The sequence below is a fragment of the Misgurnus anguillicaudatus genome, chromosome 19, assembly GCF_027580225.2.
Source record: "Misgurnus anguillicaudatus chromosome 19, ASM2758022v2, whole genome shotgun sequence".
Lineage (NCBI taxonomy): Eukaryota > Metazoa > Chordata > Actinopteri > Cypriniformes > Cobitidae > Misgurnus > Misgurnus anguillicaudatus.
In genome coordinates this window covers 28,687,670-28,713,109 of record NC_073355.2, presented here as the reverse complement: position 1 = coordinate 28,713,109, position 25,440 = coordinate 28,687,670, and the positions used below count along the sequence as shown (strand labels likewise).

The window sequence follows — 25,440 nt, the reverse complement described above, 5'->3', positions numbered from 1 at the left end:
CATTGTCTGTAGAAGGCTTTACGCTGTTAATTCTCTCTACGTCGCTGCCCTGCTGGATGTTGCAGGGTCTTGGACAGGGACTTTACTGTGTGCATGTTATTTGTAAAATCGAATATCCGAATAGAGCTTGCTTTAATGATATTTAAAAGGTCCTGGAAAGTTGAGGAACGTCCTGGAAATTGATCTCTGAAAAAGAGTGGGAAACCCTGTACAGCTTTAAAAAGTCTTGTGAATTGTCCCCTTTAAGGGGATAAAGACAATCAAGAGAAAAGATTAATCAAAAAAGTAAGATTTATTTTGAGATTTATTCTATAATTTCCTCAAACGACATTTATGTAGAAATACATATTTTTATGACACACGACAGTGTAAAACTTTATATAGTTGTTAATCAACAATACACAGATCTCTATGCAGTACAGAGTTTACCAAGTACAGACAAGCAAAGCTTTGACACTTGTACTTCTGTCCACAACATTAAAAGCAACATTCAATGACATTTAATAAGGAATTAAAACCAGAACTACACTTTACATTACACAGACACATGGGTCACAAATCACAATGTTCAACGCAATGTTATTTTATACATATTAATGTCAGTTTAAATAAAAGAACCATGATTGTGGCAGAAACTAAATATGGCCTTCATAATCGTGAAAACAGTAAGCATTGCATACGGTAATCTAACTACATAGCAAGTACAAAATCAAATGACAGTCCACAGCCACGTTCACCCACAACGGGAGAATCGCCCCCAAAAACTGAAACGGTTAAAGGCTTGCTAGCTGTATCTGTTTAAGTGAGCTTGTGCGTCTTTGTTCCAGCAGAATGAGGGGATCGTGTTCACCTGAGCTGGGTGGACAATAAAATGAGCTGCCCCGAGCTCAAGGTTGACCGTTTTATGCAGATTTATGGCCTTCTGTGGTTGTGTAACACTGTCGATGCTATAGGAGTTTTGACACAGCTGTAAAACACATCAACCCTCGCATAACCTGCATGTGCTTTATTAGGTTTTGTGCTAGCGACAATAATTTTAAGTTGAATCAACATCTTCAGAGTATAAGACAAAGGAACCACTTCAAATCAAGGGAACTGATTGCTTAAGTTGCTGTACATAGTGTACATCAGATCAATAGGTGTTGTATTAAAACATTAATAGAGGTTCCATCACTTTTCCACCTTTCCACCGTCTCTCTCCAGATCACTTTAAAACTCTCACATATGCTTTGATTTCAGAAAATATACCATTATATTCTGAAAATCTTGCTAAATTACACTCTATAAACATTTTCCAGAACAGCCGTTTCACAAGTTTCATCTCCATAAACAAAAATACCGTATAGCTTTCATTTCTTGCTCATACACATTTGTATTTTAACATTAAAAGTCCTGGATAATGACTGTTTGGGAATTATAAAGGGAAGCGGTGATATTGCAGTTCGAAATCCTGTCCTATTTCTGCATTCTCTGTATTGCTTTATTACGAAATGTCTTGGGACAGATCTTGTGAACTCTTTGGTCCTCAGTGACCTCATTTAAAGTTCACATGTGAACGAGTTGAGCATGAAGTGCGCAATACTATTTTGGCTTTTTAAAGTAAATCTGAGCGCCTTGGATTCATTGGGTTTTTCCAGATAGGACGTCTATTCTCGATCAATAAGAAAACGTAAGTTTTTGACAAATTAAAAAGATTTAAATTAGATCCATTTAAATTAGAAATATAAAAAGAAGAGTAAACCCAGTTTGTGATGATTTCTCACAGGCTATAAACCCACAGTGGGCTCGGACGCCTACGTTTCCTTATCATAGCCAATCTGGACATCAAGCATCTATTTATGTTCAGCCAGGACGTCATTTAGTATGTTGAGGACCTGGTGAACATGGTACTCCTTGAAGATAAGAGCAGGACGGAAACGGATGGCTTTTTCTCCGCAGGAACCCAGAAAAGCACCTGGTGAGGTAAACAACACAGCATTTCATTAACACTTTTCCATGGAAATAAAGCTCACTCAGAACTGGCACAGTTTCTTTACTAAATTGATGACATGACCTGGTTATTACATAACGTGTGCGTGAACAAACATGTCTTCAAATTGTCTTCCTGCTTTTTGGTCAAGGTATTTGAGTATTTATCACAAACCCACCTAAAGTAATTTCATATGATTAACTGTTTTCTGCATAAAATCACCCTAAGAAAATATAAACTTGATATCGTCTTCAATATTGACTAAGACCATAAATAAAGTGAAATCAATCATTGAAATCAAACTTTGACGCTATCTTAGACTTGCATATAACAAATGAAACAATTTTATCAGCCGTTCCTGCAGTTGCAAAACCATCAAAACAGTTTCATATCACCACCAACATACTGAAAAGGGCATGTCTCACATGGCATGCAAGGAGTGTGTCGTGGCTCACCTTTGTTTCTGGCTTTGAGCATAATACTGTCACGGACGGTACCGTTATAGGCGTCAATGGCACAGAATGTTCCCTGACCGCGGGCGCTGCTCAGGATATGAGGGTACTGGGCCTTTGAGATGACAAAAAAATAAAGAGACACTAAACAAATGTTCAGCTCAGAATAAGAAAAGTCATCATCAATCCATGACCTTAGTCTCAAAACAAAAACGCATTACATTGAGAGATCGATCCGAGGCGCGACTCTTTCCTGTGACATGAATTATGTGGCTGCCCCTCAGGTGAACAATGAGGATCCTTATAATGGATCCATTATCGGATTTAAAGCCTCTCATATTGAGTTGTGGCCTCAGTGAAGGATCAGTCATGTGAAAAGATAAACAAGGAAAGACATACCTGCAGTGCGTAAAGCCCCTCCAAAAGAGCCTTCCCCGAGCGCGCCACCTCCGCCAGAAGGTTCTCACGCCTGATCACATTCAGCACTTCAGCTAATAACAGATTCTTTGACGGGTCTCCCATCCACGTGTTGAAAATTCTGTAGGGCTGAGGTGGACACGGTAATGTTAAACTAATTTTGCTCATTTTTTTTTCGGCCTCATCTACTTTCTATTGTGAATGGACTGAACTTAAAAACAACTGACCACAAGACTTCAATCCTGTCATCATTTACTCACCCTCATGTTGTTTCAAACCTGTATACATTTCTTTGTTCTGCTGAAAACAAATATTTTTTTTTAAATGAAGCAGGATTAAAAAGCACCATTGACACCAAAATATGACTATGGTAGTCAATGGCGCTCTTAAAAACGGTTTGGTTGGAAACATTGCTCAAAATATCTTTGCAACAATATGAGGATGAGTAAATGAAGACAGAATTTTCTTTTTGGGGTGAACCTTCCCTTTAATAATATAGATTATTTTATAATGCATTGAGTATTTAATCATGAAAAAAAAAATTCTCACTGCACAAAATGACTTTCTTACTTAGTATTTTTGTCTTGTTTTTAGTAAAAATATCTAAACATTCCTCAATTAAAATGCATTTTCTTGATAAGCAAAATGACCTAGTAAAACAAGTCTAGTTTTTAGACAAAAAATAAATAAAATTTAAGTGAATTTATGCTTAAAACAAGCAAAAAGATTTGCCAATGACATAATAAAAAATCTTGAATTAAGTGTTTATGAATAAAGTAAACTTATTTCAAGAAAATCTTCCTTATTCCATTGGCAGATTTTTTTTTGCTTGTTTTAAGCACTAATTTACTTACATTTTATATTTGTTGTCTAAAAACTAGACTTACTTACCTAGGTAATTTCGCATCAAGAAAATACATCTTAATTTAAGAACTTTTAGATATTTTATTCTGACAAAAATATTAAGTAAAAAGTCATTTTTTGCAGTGCTGAAATCCTGTTGGGAAATATGTTAATACGTGTAAAGATTACAAATAATTTTTTGTATATGAAACTCAAAGAATGTAAACAAGACAATCAAGTTAAGGAGCCTCATTAAAGAGAGACGTTTGTTGAACGTTTCTTATAGGTTTGAATTGAGTTGTAAAGTAAATCATTGTAATCATGGCCATTTTAGTACCATAAATGATGATAAAACTGTCGCTAAAGGGCTACTAGAGCCTCAATAAAGGTCGAAGCTGACAAGACTGCACAACAAAATGTTACTAAACATGAAAAGGCACGAATTCAACAGTAGGGGGCAAGCTTGCTCATGTCTTGTTCAATTCAAAACGATAAACGATTGCTTATTTTTACTTAGTATTTTTGTCTTGTTTTCAGTAAAAATATATAAAAATTCTTAAATTAAAATGTATTTTCATGACGAGCAAAATGACCTAGCAAAATAAGTCTAGATTTAAGACAAAAAATATAAATTAGTGCTTAAAACAAGCAAAAAAAAAAAAAAAAACTGCCAATGGAATAAATTGAAATAAGTTTACTTTTTTCACAAACACTTAATCTAAAAAAAATTCTTATTCTATTGGCAGATTTTTTTTTTGCTTGTTTTAAGCACAAAATTGCTTACATTTTATATTTTTTTATAAAAACTAGACTTATTTTCCTAGGTCAAGAAAATACATCTTAAAGGATTAGTCAATTTTCTTAAAAGAAAAATCCAGATAATTTACTCACCACCATGTCATCCAAAATGTTGATGTCTTTCTTTGTTCAGTCGAGAAGAAATTATGTTTTTTGAGGAAAACATTGCAGGATTTTTCTCATTTTAATGGACTTTAATAGAGCCCAACATTTAATACTTAACTCAACACTTAACAGTTTTTTTCAACGGAGTTTCAAAGGACTATAAACAATCCCAAACGAGGCATAAGGGTCTTATCTAGCAAAACGATTGTCATTTTTGACAACAAAAACAAAAAATATACACTTTTAAAGCACAACTTCTCGTCATGTAGATCCGGTCGTGATGAGCCAGCTGACCCCACGCAATACGTCATGACGTCAAGAGGTCACAGAAGACGAACGCGAAACTCCGCCCCCAGTGTTTACAAGCGTCTTGAAGAGGACCGTTCCTACATTGTTGTATGTCAAGTTGTCAACTGATACTAATTAATGTCTTTGTGGCAGTTTGTTGTTTAAAATGGTCCGCAAATGTGCGTTTTATATATGTAACACGTGACCTCCCTACATCACTACGCATTTTCGTTAGGTCGCGCTGGACCGGACCTAGACGAAAACTTGTGGTTTAAAAGTACATGTTCTGTATTTTTCTTGTCAAAAATGACAATCGTTTCGCCAGACAAGACCCTTATGCCTCGTTTGGGATTGTTTATAGTCCTTTGAAACTCCGTTGAAAAAAACTGTTAAGTGTTGAGTTAAGTATTAAATGTTGGGCTCTATTAAAGTCCATTAAAATGAGAAAAATCCTGCAATGTTTTCCTCAAAAAACATAATTTCTTCTCGACTGAACAAAGAAAGACATCAACATTTTGGATGACATGGTGGTGAGTAAATTATCTGAATTTTTCTTTTAAGAAAATGGACTAATCCTTTAATTTAAGAATTTTTAGATATTTGTACTAAAACAAGACAAAAAAACTAAGAAAGTAATTATTGAAATTAAGATGCTTTTTCTTGATGAGCAAAACAACCCAAGAAAATAAGTCCCGTTTTAGAACAAAACTACACATTTTAAGTGATTTTGTGCATAAAACAAGCAAAAAAAAAAAAACTGTGCCAATGGGGTAAGCTAATTTTTCTTGATTTTTTCTTGAATTTAGTGTTTAAGAAATATTTTCAAGATTTTTTGCTTACCCCATTGGCAGATTGCTTTGCTTGTTTTAAGCACAAATTTGCTTAAATTTTATGTTTTTGTTTAAAAACTAGACCTATGTCCCAGGTCATTTTGCTCATCAAGAAAATTCCTCTTAATTTATGATTTTTTTATTTTTTTTACTGGAAACAAGACAAAACTACTAAGTAAGAAAGTCATTTTTGCAGTGTAGAAGAGGTTCATAGCTATTACATCACATAATAAGGCTGTTCATCAATACTATGGCTTATTTCTACTAAGGATGGAGCAGACAGGAACAATTGATGATAATGAATATTGATGATTGTTGTGATATGTTCTCACTTTGTCTGCCTGCAGTTCATCTTTGTGAAAATATCCTCCTGTAAGCATCTTCTTGCTGAAAGAGACCACATCGGCAGGATCATCCAGACCCCAGTGCTCATGTGCCCAGAACTTGCCCGTAGCTCCGCAACCTGTCTGGACTTCATCCACGTGGAAAGCACAGCCATGCTGAAAGAGACAGACGCAGATGAAAAACAAAAAACCAGTCCTGTCCTGCCTAAAACTGCACACAGTGGCCGCTGGACAAGTCTGTCATACATCGACATGCTCCATTTGAACAGTTGCACAAGAAAAAGCTTACGTTCATCACGATCACCTAAGTTGCCCATATTTTGAACACATACATTGTAAGCATATTAAATTATTCCCTTTTGTCTCCCGTCTTATCTCGTACAAAGGACACCAATTAAAGAAGATGAAAATAACTTCTTACAGTGAAGTAAGTGCGCTTTTATTTATTTTTTATAACTGGAGTGTCTATTGTGAACTACTTCAAAGCTTGGATCTGTTAAGGGGAAACAATAAAGCTGGATAGTAGGTTAAATCCCATTCACTTTCTCTTTAGAAAACAGAGCTCTACCTTTTGTGCAATATTGCGGAGTTTGATGAAGAAGTCAGGGGAGGCGTGGTTGTCTCCTCCCTCGGCCTGGATGGGCTCAATCACAATACCAGCCACTGGTTTGCCCTTCTGCCTCCACTTTATGATCAGATCCTCCACCTGACATAGAAACACTTTTACAGCTACAATAAACCACAGACAACGCTTGGATATATTTATTGTACCTGTACATCACTTCACATCATGTTTAACAGACTGGTTCTGCTTTTGTGTCTTTGACAGTGATGTGTAACTTGTGTAAAACCTGAGTATTTTTGTTTGTGTGAACCTTTTCATGTTTCAGTGTAGCACTGAATTCTTAAAGGAGAACACCACTGTTTTTCAATACTTTACTATGTTCCCACCCCAACTTAGAAGAATTAATACACACCTATCTTTTCTTCAATGCGTGCACTTTTAATCTTTGTACAACGCCTCGTGAATGTGTTAGCATTTAGCCTAGCCCCATTTATTCCTTAGGATCCAAACAGGGATGAATTTAGAAGCCACCAAACACATGTTTTCCCTATTTAAAGACTGTTACATGAGTAGTTACACGAGTAAGCATGGCGGCACAAAATAAAATGTGCTGATTTTTTTAAGCGAATAAAAATTAAGAACTATATTGTATGGCGGAAGAGCACTTAGTTTGCAGCACTTCGACCTCGGGCACAGTAATATTGACGAAAGTTTGAGCGAGAGGGTGAGTAGTTAGGATTGATGATGTTACTGTGCCAGAGGTCGAAGTGCTGCAAATGAAGTGCTCATCTACCATAACATATAGTTCTCATTTTTATCCACTTAAAAAATCCCCATGTTTTATTGTGACACCACATTTACTCGTGTAACTACTCATGTACCAGTCTTTAAATAGGGAAAACATGGAAGTGTTTGGACGCTTCTAAATTCATCCCTGTTTGGATCCTAAGGACTGAATGGTGCTAGGCTAAATGCTTACAAATTCACGACGCGCTGTGCAAAGACGAAGTGAACACACTGAAAAAAGATAGGTATGTATTAATTAGTCTAATTTGAGGTAAGAAAATAGTAAAATATTGAAAAACTGTGGTGTTTTCCTTTAATGTGTTGTCATCCATTTGCTTTTAGTTTAATTCAAATTTATTTCTAAAGGGCTTTTTTGACAATTTTGCATTGTTGCAAGCGGCTAATGAAATATTTATGATATATTTTTGCAAAATACATGTAGCTTAGCATTACCAACTGCAAAAACGATATTCTGTAAATTTGCAGTTGGACTGTTATAGACGGTTTCATCGAACGCACGTGCGCTGACGTGATACACTTCTAGATCCGCAATTTACTTCCGGTTTAGTTTTTTTTAATGGTCTGGCTAGTTGCTAAACTGATCTCTTGAACAAATGCCTTGTAAAAAATAACAAATGTTTTGGTTTCCTAGGTAATCTGTGTGTTGTTTTTTTGCTTGTCATATAAATAAACTACGTTTAAAGAAATATGTTGTTATTTATTCTTAGCGGAGTTTACCGGAAGTTACGTGCGGACCACGACAGCCCCTTGTTTATGTTGTTACTGCTGAAACCATCTATATGCATAGTGCCATCAAACAAGCATTTGTATAAAATGTTTTAGCAATACTAAAAATACACACACAAAAAATTTTTTTGTAATAATTGTCTTTCCATTAATGGAATTCCAGAATTCCAATTGTGAATTTTAATTGGGAATTTTGATGGGAATGTCTGTATTTTAAAATATTTATTAAAAAGTCTTTTAAAAGTCAGGCCTAGAATCACAATACATCCGATTTTTTATGTAGTTTTTCTGTATTAGATGTTTTGTCTGAAGCAGAGTCACAGTGTATTACAAATGGCAGAGATTAATGAGCGACTGCTAATCTCCTCTAGGCAGTGAGCCTCCTCTTGTGCATTCTCCCTTACAAACTCCTCCAGAGGATACTGCAGCCTCGGGAAGGGGGCAATGGGCCAGTCGAACGATGGTATGTCCAGTTTGTGAATGGCTTTTGAATGTGTTGTGGCCAGGCAACCTGAAATCCAACACCACACACATTAGGATCAATGTGCCTGTTGGAAAACAAAGCAGCCAACTTCTTTGTTATTCAAATGCGCAAGTCATATGATCTGAATGAGAATGCTGTCAAACAAATGCAAGACAAATTTGTCTAGGGCTTACAGTGGATCAACATTATACTCTCAACAACAATACATCAAACAGCACTAAATCAGAAGTGAATCTGAATCATTTTTATTTTATTTGAATCATCATGTGTTTCTAACTCAGCTGACAGAGCATTGGATTAGTGGCATAAAAGGTCATGGATTCATTTCCCAGAGAATACACATACTGATATAATCGTACACCTTGTAATGCACTGCTAGGTCGCTTTGGATAAAAGCATCTGCCAAATGTAGAAATATACATTTTATTATTTTATATTACTGAAACTAGTTTTGAACAAAGTTTGTCCACTTTACCTAAAGTCCTGCCATGAAAACCACCCATAAAAGACAATATGCTTAAATCTGGGCATCCAGGACTCTAAAAATGAGAGAGGGATATAAGAATCATAAAAATATGAAAAACTATTGCCAGAGTCCTTCACATGCATAGTGCATGACTGAACATTTCATATCTAACCTGGTTGATCATGCAGGAGCCAATGTCCTCTTCAGATGGGTTACTAAGTCCTCTCTCTTTATTCTGGAAAAAACACTTTTAATGTATGCAAGATCTCTTGGTCTGTATGAGAATACATCGACATTAAACTGATTGATAAGAATGTATAATTGATCAAACTAAAAATTGTCCACTCACTCTGTACCAAATGAACATGGCTTTAAAAGCATTCTCATTGGAGCAGGATCCACAGGCCATCGTCTGCACTCTGGTCATCCCGCTGGGGGCGACCTGATTTAAAGAAGGAGTGTTTCACATGACTTCACACTGGCACTGCTACAATTCACAATTCACTATCAACCCAGACACCAGACGACCCCTGAGCCGGATCCACGCTGAAGTCAGCATCTTCGGTGCAGTTCCGGTGCTGATCCGGCCCGGAGTTGTCTGTTGTCTAAGAAAGGTAAAGAGAATCCTAATGGATCCTTTATTTAAGTGCCCAACTCAATCTGTATAAGGATGCAGTGGTCTCATTTTCAGGGCAGCTCCAGGTCGAGGAATTGCATAATCTGTTGTTTTAATGCAAAATGGAGCCCTTATATTTCTACTTGAGACTTGCATCATTAAAATTATTGGTGCAGTAAAACATAACAATCACTCAAGAGATGCTTCACTTAAAACTCAAGCTGTGTTTCTTCACATACCGTCAGAAGACTTTCAATCAGTTTTTCTGGAAAGTTTTCCGGCGGCAGGATACCAAGTGCCGGTCGGTTGACAAACGCACTCTGCGTGAACATAAAAACCGTCACTGATGCAAAAATAATCAAATTGAGATGTTTCAAATGTAATTTTTCCTACAAATATTTAAATGCCTATTAAAGGGACACTACACTTTTTTTTTTAAATATGCTAATTTTCCAGCTCCCCTACAGTTAAACATTTGATACCTTTTTGGAATCCATTCAGCTGATCTCCGGGTCTGGCGGTACCACTTTTAGCATAGCTTAGCACAATCCATTGAATCTGATTAGACCATTAGCATTGCGCGCAAAAATATTCAAAGAGTTTTGATATTTTTCCTATTTAAAACTAAGACTGACTGAAAATTTACATTTGTGATTTTCTAGGCAGATATGGTTAGGAACTATACTCTCATTCTGGTGTAATAATAAAGGACTTTGCTGCTGTAACATGGCTGCAGGAGGCGCATTGATATTACGCACTGCCCGAAAATAGTCCCCTGCTATTGAAAGTTACTAAGAGGACTATTTTCAGCTGCTGCGTAATATCATTACGCTATGCTAATGGTCTAATCAGGTTCAATAGATTATGCTAAGCTATGCTAAAAGTGGTAGCGCCAGACCCGGAGATCGATTGAATGGATTCCAAAACGGTAAAAATCAAAATGTTTAACTCTAGCTGAAAAATGAGAATATTTCAAAGAAAAGTGAAGTGTCCCTTTAAACAATTTTATAATTTTGAGAATTTCCACATATTTAATTATATTTTAAGAGTCATATTGCCAAATGCATAAATGTAAAATGTAATTATTACAAACACTGCAGTTTATAAACGCACATACTTTGTGTTTGATTTCAAAGTATGATAAAATCTTACCAGATTGTTTGGGTTGGTCATCACTTTCATTAAAGCCGGATGATTGTAACCTACAGAAGAAAATTCAATGAAACAAAGCATGTTAAAAACACAGTCAAGCGCTCATTAACATTGCAGTGTGATATTTGCAAGAATTGAATTAAATCAGTGCTACAAAAACCACGAAAAACATCTGTCAAGTGAAGATGAAAACAATAAATATATTTGCATGTCAGTGAGTTGAGATGGATGAGTTACTCCTAACGCTCCATTCACGCTTCTCATTTACTTGGGTGACATCATGCGTTGCCAAACTAAACTGTGGATCCGTCTGCGTCACATTACTGGCCTTGATCGCGTCAAAAGTTGAAAATTTGATGAAAACGTAGGCGTCAGCTAATCAAATTGCCTCATGCAAATAACCTAGTGCAGACACTAGCCAATTATGTTTATGCAAGACTGGGTGAGGACCAAACAGGGGCCTATACCATAAAACCGGTTTAGTTGGTTAGCCAGGTAAATTTAGTATCAGTTTGCGCAAATCCTGGGTTTTGGGTACCATGAAAATAACTTGTACCAACAAGACCTGGTCACATTGGCTTGGTTTTGTCAACTTGAAACTAATCCTGTAACCCTGAGTTTGTTTAACCATTTTCATGGTACAGGCCCCAGGTGTCCTAGCTGTCAAAACAAAAGATGCCTTTTTTGTGTTGTGGTCCACTGTGATTGGCTGTTGTCACTATGATCACGTCAGGACCATGCTTCAGTCCTCTGTCAGATGATGCCCCATGTGAATTGAGCATAACAATGACAGCAGCAGTGAGCAAGACTTTCTTTAAGAACACACATTTTTAGTCGAGCTGAACTGTCCAGATACTTTTAACAAGAGTGTCACCTAAATAAACAGAATTGAATTGCTTTCCACAGTTTAATTCTTGAATAAACAGGCAGTTTAATAATATAGTGGCTGAATTTAACCCATGGAAAATGGCAGTTTTGCAACCCAAAAACAAGGACTGAAGGTCAGCACAGACATCTGAGTGACCTTATCTGATGTGCTCTTACCCAGAGAAACTAGAATATAGTTCACGTGCGTGTCCTGTCCAAATATTTAAATATAATGTTTTGAGTTAAGATAACATATAACTCTGTATTGCAATCTACCTCTGGCAGAGAGCTTTTTCTCATATATTAAAACAGAAAACTACAAAATGTATAGAAAATTTATTAAAAAAAAAACATTTTGTGACTGATGGATGCACCAAAGTGCAAAAGCTTAGCTGATAAGATAACACATCATTTTCAGCCTGTACATGTAGAGTTATTTTTCTTCAAAACGTGCCACGTATTTGCTAGGCAAGTACAGTCTGGTACAAAATGTAAGGAATAGTTAGACTGAAATATGTGACCCTGCCTGTAAAAACCCAGCTCAAGTCATTTTTTTATGATTTACTGTTTTTTACATAAAACCACCATAAATTATGTAAAGAATATTCTGTGAAAATATAACCTTGATATCTTTAATATTATTGACTGAGTAAAGACTGAAATTAAAGTGAAATCAAACTTTGATGCTCCTCCTTATCTCATAATTAGATTATTGCATCACAAATATGTCTTCATTTATTTAAATCATAAGAACAGCACAGTTTTCTATTTTACAGAGTAATGGTTGATTCTGGCCAGCAGCTGATACTGGATCACAGTGACAGTGATTGTAAAGCTTTAGATAAAGCAGTGTGCTTCCCTGATATAAGCCGCAGGGCAAAATAAGTATAGGAGCGTGCAACATATTAAACTAAGGGAGCTCTTGGATTGTGCTTTGTGTGTTCCTGTGTGTGCTGTGAAGGCAATTCATTTTTTTTCCACTTCAAAGGGCAAACATAAATGCTGCAGTCTGCATGCGTCTGTCAACATGAATGTACTGGGTCAGTGGGGGTTACAGTAATGTGACAAGCATATCCCATAATGCAATTCTGTCTGAGCAGTGAGTGAGAGGGAAATCAAAACTCATTACATCTGAATCACCTGAAGGCATTTGTGATGGCGAGAGACGGTGGCTTTACTCAATTTGTTGAGACTGATTAAATGTAAATAAGCTAACAGACCAAATGAATTACCATTTGGCTTTACAGAGTTAGTCTGTCTTGTCTGTCTGCTGCAACAGGGGTTAGTAAATATAAGTTTTATAGCTTATAACTTCACATCATGATGCTGGGTATTGCTATGTGATTGCTAAGATCTTGAGAGTGGTTGTGGGCAGATTGTCATGTGGTGTTCATGTACAGCTCAGTGGTAGAGCATTGCGATAGCAGTGGTTACAGGTTCGAACCATTGAAACACACATACTGAAAAAAAATATACCTTGTAATGCACTGTAATGCGTAAATGACAAATGCGTAAATGTCATGTGGTTGCTCAAGTTTTTTTGGGTGGTTGTTGGGTCATTGCTAGGTGTAAGTCAAAATTCACATTCGCATTCATATATTAAAAAGCAACAGTATGCCTCTCTTCAGCAAGCAACACAATCTAATCACATGGTACAAACAAAGCAGGGCAGGTATGAGCTCTCCGATGGGGATGGAGGAGATTTGTGTGTACACATCCAGCATTCGATTGCCATCCACATCCACCAGGTAGTTTCCCCTGCTCTCCTCATAGTTACAGAAAAAATGAACTGCCCCAACATTCTGCAGAGAGAAACAGAGCCGCAAGGATTGAATTGTAATTTCAGCAAGTCAACCTGCCGACACATAACTCTTCTTTTTCGGGAATAGTTTTAACTCTACACTGGCTGTAGGGGATTCCTCAAGCTCCCAAGCTCATATATTTAGCATAGTTATGTCAGATACAGCGTTGTCGAAGAGCACACGTTTGCCGTCTTTCATTATTTTTACGCTAAGCTGCAGTGTTCAGTGAGAGCACCAAAAAGTCTCACGCCAACACCACGGCGCAGACATACAGTATACAGTACTGTGCAAAAGTCTTAGGCCACCACCATCACACTTGTTGTTTTAGAAGTTTTAATGTCCATCCATATTCAAAATAATTTTTAGGATTAAATGTCTGGTTTAGGAATCGTCTGTGTTTAGTGTGACCTCTCTTGGCACTAAACACACCTTGAGCGTTTTTAAGCAGAATGAAGTAAAAAGACTAATTTCTTTAAAATTAAAAATTAGGATTTAATTTCATTTAGGTTTAAGAGATCTTCTATTGCTCAAGTGCCTGTCAGGTAGAACACAGTCTGTGGTCTTAAAAGACTGTATGTCATCTGTCCTATTAGTTTTAAAGGGTGTCCCTCAGGGATCAGTTTTAGGACCCATTTTATTTTCGTTATACATAAATAATATTTGCGCTAACATTCCAAACATTAAATATCATCTCTATGCAGATGATACTGTTATTTATTGCTTTGCTTCATAAGCTTAGCAAGCACTTAAATGTTTACAGTCAGCATTTAACACTGTTCAGTATCGCCTTTGTGAACTTAAGCTGGTTTTAAATATAGATATGAGAAGGCAAAGTTACCATCCTTGTATACCTGAAGAAGTTTTAATTGCTATTGTTTCATTTATAAGTAGATCTGCAGTCTTAATCCACATTATTTGTCTCTTAACATCTCAAACCCGAACGGACGCTACAAACTTCGCTCAAATGATTTCATGCATCTTAAAGTTCATAGGGTTCGAACAGAGATAGGGAAAAAAGGTTTTACTTATAATCCTGCCTCCTCCTGGAATTATCTACAGGATACCTTAAAACTTACCATATTACCATCACTAAATGAGTTTAAGCTACTTTTAACAAATTACATGTTTTATCCTTTGGTAAATTGTTGTTGTGATATATGAGTCTGTTTTTTATGTTTTGTTGTATTTGTATAATTGTAGACTTTTACTATTTGTTGCTGCCTTCTTGGCCAGGTCACTCTTGTAAAAGAGATTTTAATCTCAATGAGTTTTAACCTGATTAAATAAAAAGAACTGGACTGAAGTGGAAGGGGAGTTTACCCTAAAAACTTGACACATCAGTTTACATTTTTATACAGTTTTTAATACTACATAAACATTTCCTGTATTTTCTGGATGTATTCTATTAAAGAGACTGAAAAACAATTATATATGATCACTATAACATTGCAAAAACATCAATTCTAATTCTGGGATGGTGGCCTAAGACTTTTGCACAGTACTGTATATTATTATTATTATTAAGGTACTACAGGTACAGGTACTGTTTTGGTGCCAGAAAACTCATTCAATATAATGAAATGCATAACGAACGAAATGAAGCATTTATGGCAGCTTGACACTTGACTTGCTTGTCCTGAGTGTGGATATCACTGAACCCGATCGTGGCATCTATTTTAAGCTCATCTGATGAACCAATTTTGATTCGTCTTATGTTTGCTGTCTTGCAATGGAGTGACCGAGCATCAAGCGAATGCGTGATATTAACTTCATCTACGCCTGTCAGTTTCCATCAATGTGCTCATCCAAAGCAAAGCGGTCATGAATGACTGTGACCGCTCTCAAGAAGCCGGTCGAGACAGCAGATGAATCTCTGCCCGAAATTCATTCATCACTCAATATCACTCGAGACATGTCCAGACGTCTGACCAGAAGTGGTGACGTTCTCAAGCCAAGGGAAATCACACATTAACTTCACTAGCTACGATATGATTAACTTTATATAGCTGTTTGTTTTGTGATGGAACTGTTTGGTTCTTGTGAAATTAATCCTTAAGGGAAGCAAATGAACTTTACTTAATGCCATCAGCACTACATGACAGAGATGATGTAGATTCTCTTACGTAACATACATTTGTTAACGTATTGTGAGGTGAGACCAAGTTTATTTTCCGTCTTACCTGAATGTCACCCAGCTGTCTCAGTAGCTCCTGTTAAATAAAACAAACAAGTTTGTTAGTTACTATCAGAAAATATTAGATCAGGTTTAATATGCATTGTACACCAAGTTGAAAGTTTCTCATTCTGTGAAAGCTTATGCTAAAATGCTTCAAAACTTTTTTATTTATTATATTTAATATAAGTTTTAGGGTTATTATTATTGAATAATAAAAACACTTTTTATTTTATTGAAAAAAAAAAGGATTTTCTAAAATAAGTGTTCATATATTTACAATTTAAAAATATTGGAAATTTATTGTACTGGAAATATACAATGCTCCTCAGTACAATATTAATAAAATATAAATTAATAATAATACATAATTTATAAATTAATAGTAATACAATTATTTTTTAATTAATAATAAATGGCTAAATTAAATTACAAATAATACAAGAAATGAGGCTTGACAGCCTTAGTTCTTTAAAAAAAAGACTCTTGCCCATTTCATGATTTTCTACAGGGTTAGGCACATCCAAAAACAATGTTTTTTATGGTAAAAGTATAAGAATGCTGAAACTGAACCTGGGACCTTGGACCTGGAACCTGTGTTTTCATTGAAGGGGAATCATATTCAAACTCTGACTCGGTCTTAGTGGCAGTTTTGCTGACATATCTGCAAACTAAGAAAAAAAAAAAAATAAATACAAGGTCACATATTTCGTTACTACTTCATGAAATTTGATATCGAAAAACGACTGTTTTAATGTCAAAATTATCCTAAAACTGCATATTGGTTATACATTTCAATTAAACAGCTGTATTCTAGGACATATTTTTGCTGTACATTTGTCTTAATGTATGTTTTACAGTCAGGTTTGGATAGTAGCATCTACGTGCACATGAGGTTATCAAGGGTTACAAACATTTAACATTGTCATATCACATAGCTACTGATTAATGAAGGATGCTGGCAAGACTGTGTTACTGTGACCTGATATCAAAAAAAAAGACACACATGGACGTTTCTACTAAAGCCGTAGCTGGATAGAACCAGTTCTCAGTAATTCATTTACTTGGTTATGTTACTCTGAACTGTGCCCCTCTCAAGACCTGGCTGTATATTCACAATGATTTATCATGCCTCGCTTCCAAAGCAGTGTTAGGAGGCATTTCATTTTAATAAAGTCTCTTTGACAACCATAACTCTTTATAAGTAGCCATAGCAAGGTGAGAACATTATAATTAAGACCTCTGTCAGATTACTGGTGCCAAAATGCAAAAATAATGAATTCATACACTCCCTCCAGCTGCTATTGGTATCTGGACAGCCCCACCCCAAAATCATTTCATTGGTTGAGATGCAAAAAATAACACCAATTTAAAGATAGGAGGTAGGGATGTGCACACATTTTCAAGTATTCGATCTGCAATAATAATTTGGAAAAAAAATGTTCGAATGTTGTTTGTTTTTGCCATTTTTCTGTAGGCTATTTTTTAAAGAACAATTTTATTTTTTTTACTTGCATATATACACACACTCACCTAAAGGGTTATTAGGAACACCATACTAATACTGTGTTTGACCCCCTTTTGCCTTCAGAACTGCCTTAATTCTTCGTGCCATTGATTCAACAAGGTGCTGAAAGCATTCTTTAGAAATGTTGGCCCATATTGATAGGATAGCATCTTGCAGTTGATGGAGATTTGTGGGATGCACATCCAGGGCACAAAGCTCCCATTTCACAACATCTCAAAGATGCTCTATTGGGTTGAGATCTGGTGACTGTGGAGGCCATGTTAGTACAGTGAACTCATTGTCATGTTCAAGAAACCAATTTGAAATGATGAGAGCTTTGTGACATGGTGCATTATCCTGCTGGAAGGAGCCATCAGAGTGCATGGTGGTCATAAAGGGATGGACATGGTCAGAAACAATGCTCAGGTAGGCCGTGGCATTTAAACGATGCCCAATTGGCACTAAGGGACCTAAAGTGTGGCAAGAAAACATTCCCTACACCATTACACCACCACCACCAGCCTGCACAGTGGTAACAAGGCATGATGGATCCATGTTCTGATTCTGTTCACGCCAAATTCTGACTCTACCATCTGAATGTCTCAACAAAAATCGAGACTCATCAGACCAGACAACATTTTTCTAGTCTACAACTGTCCAATTTTGGTGAGCTTGTGCAAATTGTAACCTCTTTTTCCTATTTGTGATGGAGATGAGTGGTACCCAGTGAGGTCTTCTGCTGTTGTAGCTCATCCGCCTCAAGGTTCGGCGTGTTGTGGATTCACAAATGCTTTGCTGCATACCTCGGTTGTAACGAGTGGTTATTTCAGTCAAAGTTGCTCTTCTATCAGCTTGAATCAGTCGGCCCATTCTCCTCTGACCTCTAGTATAAACAAGGCATTTTCGGCCACAGTACTGCCGCAAACTGGATGTTTTCCTTTTCACACCATTCTTTGTAAACCCTAGAAATGGTTGTGCGTGAAAATCCCAGTAACTGAGCAGATTGTGAAATACTCAGACCAGCCCATCTGGCACCAACAACCATGCCACGCTCAAAATTTTCCCATTCTGACATTTAGTTTGGAGTTCAGGAGATTGTCTTGACCAGGACCACACCCCTAAATGCATTGAAGCAACTGCCATGTGATTGGTTGATTAGATAATTGCATTAATGAGAAATTGAACACGTGTTCCTAATAATCCTTTAGGTGAGTGTATACACTTAGTTAGTTATTACATAAAACTTCAGAAACGTATATCTGAATTAACGTCATTTTAAGTTTTTTATGAGCTCAAATATTCAAATATTATATTACTCTCTTAAGGCAGGGTATCTTAGCCCTTCATCTCTTTGTTGTATTTTACCCGTAGTGGTGAGACGCAGGTTTTGCTGAAGGGAGGTGGTCAGCTGGCGGGTCAGGAGTGAAGAGGCCATGTGTAGTACTCAGTGAGAAAGCAATGAAGAGAAAGAGAGAGAGACAGTACACAGCACCTGCCTTTCACTTTACCTGAGGACAGATAAGATAGAGAAACATAATGGAACAACAGGGAAACAAAAACTGGTACAGTTACATTTACCGGTGGGGTGCTTACAATGCCAAGATCATAGTATGTGATCAGAACACACACACACACACACACACAATGTATAGACTTCACATTTTATCTAAAAGGAAATTGGTATTCCCAAATACTGTGACAGTACTTTGATTTTACAGCTGGAAGGTAACGACTGAAGTGCTTGAACGAGGAACCATTTGCTCCTTATAGTTAAATGCATGTTTTGAATATAGCTTACCATCCTTGACAAGTCACAACACAAAGCTCAGGTTTGTTCAGAAATGTTCACGACTGTGACTGACATCATGCTCTAACATCTCTGTGCAACAGTATCATGATTCAGTACCATAGACAGTTCCCATTTCCTTAAAAAACAGGTTCAGGCATATCTATTAACTCTGTCTAGCTCCAGCAGTTTTGACAGTCGGTCCTTGTGCCAGATAAATAAGACACAGCTGATTGGTGTAAATTACAACAACACTAAGATGCTTCAATTATCTTAGTTTTTTACTGTGCAAAATAATTGGTGGGTCAGAAGAGTCCATTGAGAACACTGCTAGGGGCAGCAGACAATGAGTAACACAGTGACTTTCAAGTAAAGCTAAATCTTCCCTAAAGGCACGTGGGGCAGGGACCTGAATTTACGTAAAAGTGTCTCGGGCACTTGAAATAATTATGACGAATATTCCTGCCTTCAGGAAGAAAATGATACCTGGGGCAATCCTGACACAGCTTCAACTGATTTTAAATATGAGCATATGCTTAGAGAGGAAACACAATAACAATGCTGTGTAATAATTATTAGGCGAAAAGTGTTTGAATGTTAATTAAACTCATGGTTTTGGAAATTTTAATGTCCCTCCTTAGTTAAATTGTGCAACAGGGCTTCCACACCTTGTCGTCCAATGATTACTGGATAAAAAATAATAGTATTCTTTTATACAGCACAAACTTCTAATATCTCTCTTCTAGAAACAATTCAGAAAACGAGAAGACCAAGTTGGCATTCCCTAAACTTTACTGTTTCAATATCCATACTTTCCTGGATGTTTCCAGGTTTTCCATGACCATATATGTGTATGTTTGTGTGGAAAGCCAGTGTTGCTCTGAAGTCAGTTGTATGCGCTCCCTTGTCTCAAGCGATCAATTCAGAGTCAGAGTGGAGAACCCACGGCATCTTTATTCATGTGCAGGAACAGAAAAACAGAAAGTGAATTTCTCTTTTGCTCCCGATCCGAGGATGCTTACGCAATCGAGGCGGCACAAGCAGGAAAAATCCAGATGCTCCCGTGTCTCAGAAGCTCCCCATCATCCACCGGATAGAACCGGTTCTCAAAATATGCATTACACAAGCCCGGTGTCAGGCGCCTGTTAGGATGTAGTATGCAAAACAGTTTGAACTCGCTTGACAGCTGGGGGGCAACAATTTTACTGATAAAGATTTTGTTTCTCGTGCCAGGCAGTGCGGGTAAATCTTTCAAATAACTACTTGTCAAAGCACTACAGTATGCACAATGCGCAAGTGTGAACCAGTCCTTAGGATCTCAAAAGCTGTGCAAATATGATTGATATAACAAAGAACAAATCCTATAAAAAAACAAAATTAGGTTAGGTTTTGATTGAATTAAAGCAACTCCTTCTAGCCTGCTGTTGAACTCCAGCACAACTAATTAATATTCATCAGGAGTCTCCATGTGGTGGTGGACCGTTTTGAAGCGAACAAAAGCAGCCAGAGCTGGATTACACAACGCAGACCACCAGCCAATCCCTCTGCTCCTCATCCTTACATCGCACAGTGTGAACGAGAGCCAGAGGCCCACGAGAGCACTAAACACATTCTCCCAGCACACAGACCCAGTATTTCGTAATACGTCCCAGGGAGCTGGAAAACAATCAAAGTATGCTACAAGATGTCTACAGTAACCTCAATACCCAGCACAACTTTAATAGGTGACATATACACTACCGGAACGGTCCAAAGTTTTAAAACACCTGACTGAAATGTTAAAGTGCACCTATTTCGTTGCTACACAACAACGTCATTTTGTGTATTTGGTATAATACAATGTGTTTGCTGGGTTTATGGTTAAAAAACACAGGGCTCGAAATTGCGACCATTTTGGTCGCATATGCGACTGAAATTTAATCTGTGCAACCTTAAAATATATTTGGGAGCATTTGTGCGACTGCCCATTTTGTTGTGACGCGAGTTGATTGTGATCCTGCGTGCTGGCGCTGTCCCAGGTTCAGTGTTCTCTCCAACGATACATAACCAATCAAATTTCACCATTAAGTTCTTGCGTTTAATGAAGACCGTAGATTGGCTAATATGAGCGTCAGTCATTCCTTGTTGCCGTGAAGCGCGGAAGACGAACGCGTCGCGAGCATGACGAAATCGAGCCGATTACAGCCAAGGTTATTACTGTATTTTTTAACGACGATCCGGATTCAAATGTAACTCCACCACCGGAAAATACGAGTTGACGTTAAACCTTTCAGAGAGAGTGGCTTAAAGATTTCGAGTGTCTCCGCTATGAAAATGTAACTTACTGTGTTTACTGTAAATCCTGTAAAACGGCGTTAATGGCGGAATCAAAACATTTTTTTGCTTAAACATGGCGAAAGTGCCAAAAACACAAGACGTGTCATGACAAATGTGTTTATTATTGATGGAGACACCGACCTGTCAGTGTGTTTGATGGTGTATGTGCGCATGCGCTGGTGAATGGACACTCGACAAACATCCTTGTGGTCCATGTTGCTGTGGAATACGACAATGCTGATGGTATGTTTTTGTTGTATTTTTTAAAACATTGCCTATTTAGTAGTAAAAGCATCCTGGTAATGCAGTTATCAATACCAATATATATTAGCCTTCTATATTAGGGTCACTTTTGTAATGTCACAATTAATCAGTGTTTTACATGTTTGCTAGATATCTATGTAATCTTAATCATGTTACCTGTAATTGTTAAATTATTATTGCTGCTATACTATTTCAACAGCATTTGGGTATTAATTTAGGAATTTATGCAGCAAAAAATAAAATAAAATAGAAGACCAACTTTTAAATGCTGGCCATAGGACGTTATTTTTTATTAAAAGAAATCTATTAACATTTACATTGTAGTTGTGGTGCTTTTTAATTTTTGGATGGATGCGCCTAAATTTTTGCTGGTGCTCCTAACTCTTGTAAGTTGGGAGCACCAGTGCTACCAAATAAAAAAGTTAATTTTGAGCCCTGAAACACATTATTTTCCACATACCATACTTTTTGTAGCTACAGATACCGTGTTTTCTTGAAACGCACTGTTTTGTACAAAACGTATCGATTTGAATAGCACTGTGTCCCTGATTGGCCAGCTCATCTGTACGTTGTGATTTGTCTGAATACCTCTGACGTCAGCCCGAAATGTGACGCTCCTGACCATGTTTAAAAGATTTGCTCAAAATGCAATGTTGACAGAAGGAATTATGTTAATGTCGGTCTTGTCTAAATCACCAATCCCAGGAAGTAAACTGTTGCCTACAATCCGTGTGTTTGTTGTAGTCCAAGAAAAGAGATTTACGTTGGAGCTAAAAACCTCGGGTCATTGATTACTTTGAGGTTTGTACACACCTACACACCAAATGAAATGTAAAATCGTGAATCGGACAATAGGTGCACTTTAACTATGATCTTAAAAATCTTTTAATCTGAAGTTGTTTGGTTAAATGCTTTAAAATAACTAAGCAGCCAATAAGAGTCCAGATTAAATGTGAACTCCTTCAATTTTCTTTAAAATTCATCTTAAAGGTGCAGTGTGTAAATTTTAGTGGCATCTAGTGGTGAGGTTGCGAATTGCAACCAACGGCTCAGTCCGCTGCCCAACCCTCGCTTTTGAAATGCATAAAGAACCTATGATAGCCACCACCAGACAAACATTTCATCGTTGGAGACAACTTAGTAAAAAAGTTTGTCCATTAAGGGCCTCTGTAGAAACATGGAGGCACAAAATGGCGACTTCCAAGTAAGGGGACCATCTGTGTATGTAGATAAAAATGTCTTATTCTAACGTTATAAAAACATAACGGTTCATTTTAAAAGGTCTTTATACACCACTGATAATATAGTTTTGTATATTATTTTGCATTTCTTTCAAGAGATCCTTCTAAAAATTACACACTGCACCTTTAAGGTGAAACTTTAAGAAACTTCTTGATAAAATGACACAAATACGATTTTGCAATTTCTAGACAAAGGGTGACTGCATTTCAGATGATAAAATATAACAGAGTTTTTAAATTTATTGTGGATGCTTCAAGTCACCAAAATAAATCCCACAGTTACATTTGTGTTATGCCACACTTTGGACAAGTTTATTGTTATTATGTATTGGGGAATATACATACAGAACGAAGAGCAAGTATTTTTGTCCGGTAGTGTACATGCACTGTATTTGGACTTTTAATTTTAATGAACAGTTTTATTAACCCGTAATTGTTATTAACCTGAATGATTTGAATGAATATTTTGCAACTTTGTGAAAAACAGATCTTAACAAGATACCTACAATCCCGATTAGATATTAAGCACCAAATGAACTTTGATTTGTACAGATAACACTGAGCTCTCTTTGAGAGCTATTAGTGAAAGTTTTACAATTGTGCACTGTTTATTGCACAATAATGCTTACAATGAACACTGCACAGGCCACTGAGAGCCAGACTATACAGTCTATTACTGTAGGTCACATGAAAGGTTCAAATAAGCATAAAAGGACAATAATGAATAGAATAGAATTCATTCCAAATCTAAAGCTTAGGTAGTTCAACTAGCACTGCCATCAAGGGTCTTTATTTGATTTGCCAGACAGTTGTCATGGCAACCAAAGAAGAAAAAATACTACAATCTTACTCATCCGGATAATAAACCAATCACTAGTACAGAATAAAGTGTGATGCTAGTAATAGGAGTAATTTAGGTTTCAAATCAATAGGCCACGTTTACTTAACCCCTACAAACACCTAAAGAAATGCAGTTATGCCTGCTATCATCCTATTTTAAGCAAAGCATAACATCAAACAAAGCTCCAAAAGTACTACAAAGATATGCAATGTCAGCCATCAGATGGGACGACGCTACCAAAACTATTCCATGCAATGTAAATACAGCCATAAAAGCGTGCACAGTCATGTGTTATCCTGAATGTGGTGTAAGCATTCAGCAATCATCAAAAACATCATTTACAAACAAATACCTAAGCAGTGCATTTATATATCAGGCTTTGAATGAGACAACTAGGATTAACTTATCTTTATTCAGTATTAATTATTGTATGCAAACAAGTCTGAGCTCTAGCATGCTATTGTATGATTAAGTATAACCACATGTGAACTAGTCTGTTTCACACAGATTTTTTATGTACTCAGTTAAGAACTTACCGCATATTAGATCCTATGGTAATATTTGTGCCCATTTCAATTCTATAATACAAGAGCCTATGTAAATCCTTACATAGTAAAGATACAACAGTTAGTACACATTTTGATGACATTCTATTAACTCAACATCCTGCACAGGACTTGAACACTGTTTACCACTGTAAATGTTTTTGAAAAGGTTTGCAATTGAAACAGTAATACGTTACTAATATTATTTAATTCCATTGTTCAATAAAACGCATTTCATTTCCTCAGGCTGACATAAATATCACTCATTATGCAAATCGCAGATGAAAACTTGTCGGTACACAAAGCAGCTGGTGAAACTGGAAACAGTATCCGGTTCCGACTGGATCTGACCTGTCAAACGTTTTGAGATCGAGACGTATGCATGAAACCGGATCGATACAGGCCATTTCTGGCTCCTCAAAATGCCGCAATATTTCATATAAAACGCGCCCGTTATAACAGCTGTTACGCACGATGAGCGGCGCGTGCAGTAATACACCTACATATTTGCTGCACGATAAAGTTAGAACAAATATTAATTCCAAAACAAGCCCGCTGCACACGCTATCTGCTCCATGTCGCGATAATATTATAAACATTTAAAGACTCACCCTCGCGGTTGATATATCACGGATTTCACACGTTACGAAGAAATTATAGTGAAGAAAGCAGCAGTGAAGAATGCAGTCAGACTTTAAAACATCATTTCAAGTCTTCTGTTTCCCGAGGGGAGGGTCTTACTGTGGGATCAGCCGATACCAGCCAATAGAGAGAGACGTAAAGCTGCCGGAAACGTCAAGTGTTTCACAGCTGTGTGCGGTGCGGTCAGCCGTTCAGGTTTACCATATGTAAACCAATACAAGTGAGATACTACCCTTTCAATGAACCCTAAATCAGATGGTTCTATAAAATGAATATTGCTTGAAAATTAGTGACTGTTAGGGGCACTTTTATATATAAATATAACTCTGTGATTTTTCATATCGTGTTTAGAATATTATTATTTAATAGATTATTGGATTTGAATTGCTGTGTATTATCTCATCATTACCATCGTTAAGTTTTATTACAGACTCGGTGTCCAAATAAAATACAAAACAATACAATACATAAAACACAAGTGTATTATAAAGATACAACCTATAAACTGTATTTAAAGGGATAGTTCACCCAAAAATGAAAATTCTATCATTATTTACTCACCCTCATGTTGTTACAAACCTGTATAAATTTCAT

The 25,440-nt window shown here is 36.8% G+C and overlaps 1 protein-coding gene across 1 annotated transcript; it reads right to left on the bottom strand.

The window, feature by feature from the left end:
* Positions 1-273: 273 nt before the first annotated feature.
* abat (4-aminobutyrate aminotransferase) lies at positions 274-24,970 on the bottom strand. Its single transcript, XM_073857359.1, has 16 exons — positions 24,816-24,970; positions 18,577-18,719; positions 16,278-16,375; positions 15,712-15,741; positions 13,390-13,531; positions 10,863-10,912; positions 9,950-10,030; positions 9,444-9,536; positions 9,267-9,329; positions 9,104-9,167; positions 8,509-8,655; positions 6,615-6,754; positions 6,035-6,202; positions 2,821-2,967; positions 2,425-2,536; positions 274-1,954 (listed from the first exon to the last, which is right to left on the bottom strand). Exons 2-16 carry the CDS (start codon positions 18,644-18,646, stop codon positions 1,833-1,835), a joined length of 1,527 nt encoding a protein of 508 aa, XP_073713460.1. The 5' UTR covers positions 18,647-18,719; positions 24,816-24,970; the 3' UTR covers positions 274-1,832.
* Positions 24,971-25,440: the final 470 nt, after the last annotated feature.